The sequence below is a fragment of the Leuciscus leuciscus genome (assembly GCF_965113295.1).
Source record: "Leuciscus leuciscus genome assembly, chromosome: 23".
Classification (NCBI taxonomy): domain Eukaryota; kingdom Metazoa; phylum Chordata; class Actinopteri; order Cypriniformes; family Leuciscidae; genus Leuciscus; species Leuciscus leuciscus.
Window position 1 is genome coordinate 23,284,128 of NC_138747.1, and position 6,626 is coordinate 23,290,753.

At 37.6% G+C, this 6,626-nt stretch overlaps 1 protein-coding gene across 3 annotated transcripts in view; it reads left to right on the forward strand.

Annotated features, from left to right (window-relative positions):
• Positions 1-6,626, forward strand: part of ttll7 (tubulin tyrosine ligase-like family, member 7) — a 129,795-nt gene that overhangs the window by 59,523 nt on the left and 63,646 nt on the right. For all 3 annotated transcript variants that reach the window (XM_082156733.1, XM_082156734.1, XM_082156735.1), the window contains one exon: positions 790-948. In XM_082156733.1, the coding sequence (XP_082012859.1) occupies positions 790-948 (159 nt within the window). The remainder of the gene's footprint in view (positions 1-789; positions 949-6,626) is intronic.

Here is a 6,626-nt window from a genome sequence, read left to right on the forward strand (position 1 = left end):
TGCTTCTTTCTCCTTGCTGCCCACTTCTCTCTTTTGATCTAATTGTAATTCTTCCATCTTTTAAATTGAGAGCTCATCCACTCACTGCACGTCTGCATCTGTTGACTCCTTTGCCAAGCATTCAGAAGTGTCACAATTTACCCAGCATGCTCCTTCTCTGTAACCCATTCTCTCGTCACAAGTTGTTCTATTTTATTGAAGTAATTTCTCAGATGTAGAAGTCGGTCAGAAGGCACGACTGATAACTAATAACTAATCTAGCTGAGGACACACACACACACACACAATTCTTTCTGTTCTCTGTGGAGGATGCACGCTGGGATCTAACCTGCTTCTCCGGAACTGCACGTTTGGGGTCCGCGGGACGCTCAGCAAACGTCCCGCCGGTTATCTGCCCCTCATACTTCAACACAGGCTCTGTTTAATCATGCAGGGAGACCGCCGGCCTGCCAGACCTCTGATAAGCGAGTACAGGAGCTGATACAGGCCGTCTGTTCCTGTCTTCCTACGATCTGCCCCTGTCTTCCCGTAGCGTGCTGTCAGTCTTTGACCTATCATGTCTCTTCAGGGAGCTAGGATGTTAATGAGTCCCTCATACGGGCTGTTTGCACATGCAATGAGATTTCACGAGCATGTCCTCACCGAAAGATGTCACAATGTATTGCATATCTTGCGATTAGTCCAGTTCAATTCACAAACGTCCACCTTTGAATGTACTGTTTGGAGTTGTTTAAGTTTGTTGTGTGTCGTCTTTTATAAAGAAAGCGTGTTTTGTGCATGTGTTCGTAGGAGCTGGTGGTGAAGACCCTGATAGTGGCCGAGCCACACGTACTCCACGCCTACCGTATGTGCCGTCCCGGACAGCCACCAGGGAGCGCCAGCGTCTGCTTCGAGGTGCTGGGTTTTGACATAATCCTCGACCGCAAGCTCAAGCCCTGGCTGCTAGAGGTCTGTTCTCACCTTCTCTCCTCAATCAGTACACATTTTTATCCCACTTATGCTGATACACAGTATACACTCCACATTTGAGTGCCCTCACCTGCTAGAAGCCAACCTGATGGAGGAAAAATCTAATGTTTATACCACCATGAGACTTGAGTCTTATATATATATATTTTTTTACCTCTTGACCATGTAAAGGCTTTTTTTATTTTATTCTTATTTTATTCTTATTCTTATTTACACTTATAGGGTTATCTAACAGTGCTGTAATTTTTCACATCGTGTCTTTAGTAAATCCTGACAGTAGTTTTTTAACACCAAAAGAGTTAAAAGCCTTTTCCACCAGCCGAAGTAAATACTAATATATAGAAGAAAAGTTTCATGCACACAAATACAAAACACCATTATGGTAACATACATGGCACTAAACAATGCGTGTAGTGAAATCACAACTCAGGATTGGTCACCTGTCTGTTGCTTAGCTACCAGTTTCTCTGTAGCTGGCTAACAGCTCTATTTGAGCGATGTAAACACAAATTAATAATACAATTTAAAGAAATATCTGATCACCCTCCATAACAAGGTCGCTATTTACATCTTGTATCGTCTGTTAACTCTTGCGTTAAGGGAATGACTGATGCATTTGTATTACTTTCAAAAGAGCTCCGTTATTAGCCCTACAGTGGAAAATAAAACCATATCCGTACCGGCTGGCCTGGATCGGCTCAGAATGGGAAAGCAAAGAGAACGGTTTGGCCCGATGGTGGAAAAGCGGCTATAATTAATAATAATAATATTATATTTTATTTGTAAAGCACTTTTCATAGTTAAAAACAATCCCAAAGTGCTACAGAGTATAAACAAAGTTAAAAACCGGAAAGAAAAAAGAAAAAGTTAGCAAAAAGTAAAAAATGCTTGCTTAAAAAGAAAGGTTTTTAGTCCTTTCTTAAAAGAGTCTATGGCTTGAGGAGACCTTAGGTTTTCTGGAAGGGAATTCTAAAGACGTGGCGCGGCTGAGCAGAAGGCTCGATCCCCCCATAGTGCGGAGCTTAGAGCTTAATTAATAGAATTTAAGAAAACATCAAATGTGAAGTGTTACACAGGAAATTCCGGGAATGTTTATGGCTTTTCATTGTAAATTATAAGATGATTTGTTCTTTTTTTTACCTAAAAAATTGTGCATTTAACAGTATTTTACTATAAAATTACACAACATGTCTATTCAAGTTTTTCCTCCGTATACATTTTTACAGTTATAGTTTTACGTTAGTGGGTTGCTAAGCTCACAAAAATACACTTGCAAATGTTTGATTAAATACTGGGTTTAATACAGTATTTAATGCAATCTTACCATCTTGGATTAATAATTATTTCACTGAGGTCATTGTATTGCATTCACAGATTGCCTAATTCATGAAGGACACATGCAAAGCTATTTTAGAATGAGATATCTTAGAAGTACAATGTTTCTGCTTATCTTTTGGAACTTTGTTTCACAATGGTTGCATGCTGACGCCTAAAAATTCAGTCTAGGTAGGCAGCTCAATAGGTTTTTAACAAAGAGAGTGGAATGATTGCCAAATGATGCCCATTTTAATTTTGTGGAAATGGGAATATGATAGATTCACCTCGATTGTGCTAAAGATGTTGGGTTTTGCGTCCTTTTGTTCAACTTTTAACCATTTAAGGCAAAACGTTCCATGTAATTCAGCTAAACAAGGGACTCCCACTGAAAGATGAATCTAAAGAGGCAGTTGTTTGTGTGTTTGAAAACAGTTGGTTCCTTAGATTCTGGGGTTTGGCTTTTTTTGTTTTGTTCTGTTTCTCATTTTCATTTCCTTTTGCTGTGGTGTTCTGTAATGTTGGATGACAGTCATCTAAACAACATTTCCCAGCCGTTCCCAGCATGGACATCTTTGAACTCGACAAACATAAAATGATTGTGCTGACTATACCACTTCACCATGTGTTTGTCATGGTTATTGCTAAACCATTTAGCAACTAAATTTTTTTGTGAATTGTAGAAGACGCCAAACATTCACAACCCAGTTGGCATTTAAATGCTTATTTATGGGTGAATCGACGTCATTGATCAAGGTTAAATCACTGCTGAATTTTGTTTTGATTTTGCAAGAAAAATCTTTGTTGTCGTTTCAACGATCTTGTTAAATTATCAGTGTTGAATTATGTGTATTTTCTTAACCTTTTAAAAAAAACACATTTTGTAACGGGTAGTCTGAGTTCTGTTCTGTTTGGGGTGGGTTTTGTGTTTTATTTCAGTGTCTCTGTTTTCAGTCATTCTCCTGTGTTCATCAGTTAGCTTCATTTCTCATTTTTTGATTAGTTTGGTCAAGTTTTTCTTGTTTCGTTAATCAGTTTGTTCAGTGTATTTAACGCACGTGTTTCTTTCCTCGGTCAGTCCTTCCTTGGTCAGTCCTCATCGTGCTTTTACTGCCTGTTCTGTTCCTTGTTTCTAAAGAAGAGTGTTTTGTTTTGTTTTGTTTTGTTTTGTTGAATAAATCTGATACTAATGCAAATAGATCCATCTTTTCACCTTATCGCAACCTACACACAACACATTTAGCATTATTCATAAAAAATAAAAAAATAAAAAAACGTGTAACTGACGGCTGGGAAGACCTATGTCAAGGTGGATATTTAAGTTTTATAGAGCTGTCAATCGAAGCTTTTTAATAAGTTAAAATATTCTTTGTTTTGTTTCAATATCATTGAACAATAAGCTGACCTACAGTCCACAGCAGTCCATTCTTGAAATCAAATTTACCAATTTGTTTGACGTAAACATAGAGGCAGTTTGCAAAAGACATAAGCTGTTTACATTTTTTGTGTTTTGTCTGCAATATTTTCCCATGACGTCTTTGGCTGTTAGGATGCATCATACTTGCATGGTTTTAAGACAGAGTCGGAGTGTTTCTAGCTGTCTGAGTGCATGGACGTGTCCTATGTGAACGGTTCTTCACTCATTTTGCACTGCCTGCCCACAGTAAGGGTGATTTTGATGATGAATGTTGACTTCAGTCTGGCAAAAAGGTGGTACTTCCTATGTTATGGAATGTACAAACTGGTCAAGACACATTTTTAAAACCTTGATTTTTGAAAAGTAGTTTTTATATATATTTGATTGTTCTAACTATGTTATATTGGCAGCCCTACACATTTTTGAGTGCTTTTGACTTGAGAAAAGGCTGCCTTTAACATCTAAAGTGGGGTTCCTGCACAACAGCAAGGATAAATGCTTAAATAGCAGCGTATTCAGGACTGACGTTCAGCATAAACACAGGGCTGAGTTTGCTTACACCAGAGCAAGAGCAGACTCTCTCTCCTCTTTCCTCCGTTTGACAGACACGCTGCCGAAATGTAGGTCAGGACTGTGAGTTAAGACGGTTAGGATGCAGGAATGCTGGCACTCTTACATGTGGGCTAATGTGCCTTTTGCTAACCCAGAAGTTCCATGTCAGGTTTTCTGGATCACCCACACTTTTGTGTTTCAGTTAGAACATGACCTAAATCTTTTAACCCAAACTTCTGGCTCCAGCTTCCATCTTACTAACCAATTCTAGAATGTAAAATGCCTTGGGATGATTATTATATATATATATATATATATATATATATATATATATATATATATATATATACATACATATATTTTTTTTTTTTTTGGGGGGGGGGGTTAAATTCTCTGAAGGATTTGATATTTTATCAAATCCAAAAATTTGAAACATTTTATTTGTGGGCTTTTTGCCTTTTTTATTTTTTTATTTATTGGACAGACGCACCAGAGAGGGAATTTTATCAAGGGATTGGAATCACACTGCAGGCTGGATTCAAACCTACGACTCCCATGTGAGCACCACTTTATGGCACATATGTGTTTACTGCTTGGCTACGGCTCTGAAAGAAAAGTAAATCTTTTTTAGGGTAGTTTGTTTTTCATGGACTTTCATTTTTGGACTTTTTGCCACTTTTTTAAGTGGGACATTAGAGAGGAGATATTATTAAGGTAATAGGATCAGTTTGCATTAAAATTGAATAGGGGTGTAACAATATATCATGTCACAATATATCACACTACAAAAATGTAACAATATGTATTGTGGATAGTGACAGCATATTTCAACCAAATAAAAATTACTGTGTGAGACAGAGTTTTAGTGTCAGTACTACATTAAACTACTGTTGAATATGATGTATAATAATGCAATGGGTTAATATGTGTGGGTTCTGATAATGCCAAATGTCATATGTTACCAGTAAAAAGTATTATTTCATATATTTCATATATTTAATCAGTGACAGAGTGCAAGAATATTAATCTAAAAAAATTCTGTATTTACAGCTTCAGAATCATGAATATTCTGGTGTCACCATTGTCCTGTGCATTGGGTTATCAGCACCAAGCCTATTCATTTACATCCACAATGTAATACCAAACTTTGCATTTTAATCAACAGTATTTATTAACAGTAATTAACCTTTTATCATATGTCTTGGATTATCGCAATAATATCGTATCGTGAGTTCAGTATCGTGATATGTATAGAATCGTGACATGAGGGTATCGTTACACCCCTAAAAGTGATTTTTTTTTATGGCGAGCTGTTGAGCAAGTTTGTTATGTGGTATTTTCCTGTTTTTTTTTTTTACTTTTGCCACTTTTTTATTGACATAAACATTTTCTTTTTGTGGAACTGGATCACGCTGCAGGCTTTATTTGAACTCGTATGTCCCGTATGAGCACCATAACTCAATGCACGTGTGCTAACTGCTAGGCCACGGGCCCAGAGAAAAGTAATTTTTGTTGTTGTTTGTTTGTTGTTGTTTTAAGTCAAGTAATTTTGTTGCAGGTTTTAGGAATGTCTTGTGTTGAGTGACGGTCGTTCCCCGGCAGTTCTCCGGCGCTGTTCGCGTCTCTTTGCAGGTTTTGGGAGAGAACAAACTGTGGCGGTAGATTCAGTCGTTCAGCCCCAGTGATAATGATCCCTCAGTGCTACTAGCAGCCGCCACAAACTCCCATCAATTAACATCCCACAAGCTCCTCACTGAGGGGGAAAAAAAGCTGTTTCTTTTTCACGCTACATTTACCGAGCGAACATTTATTTCCGATTTCAAGTGATTAGTCAAGACACATATCCTCACTGCAGCATCTGACGGAGAGAGGCAGGAGGTGTGATTTTCTGCTGTCTGTTCTCTTATGAAAGTTTCAAAGCTGACTGTCGTAATCTTTAGTGGATAAATATTGGCAATTGTCCGCTGCGGTATTCTTTCAACTTCCTCCATCGTCCTCGATTTAATTTCAAGTTTTGATGGCTTACTCTTATCAGATATTCTATAAAATTTATATTCTTTGACGCAGAAATTGTTATGATTGATCTACAAATATAATTTATTCAGGTTTCAGTACATATGCGGGTCTTCTGGTTCTTTTATCAAGACACTTTACTGTCTGCTGCAGTGGCAACAAAAAAGTAAAATGTAACCTCTTACTTTGACAGAGAAATGTCATATTCTCCTTTTCTTCATCCCTTATCAGCTGTTTTTCATTTTTTATTTTCAGTTTATTTTCCCTCATATTTGCAAATGAGGCTGAAATGCCATCTGGGGGTTTTACAATACCTTCAAAACTGACAGCTCTCTCTCTCTCTCTCTCTCTCTCTCTCTCT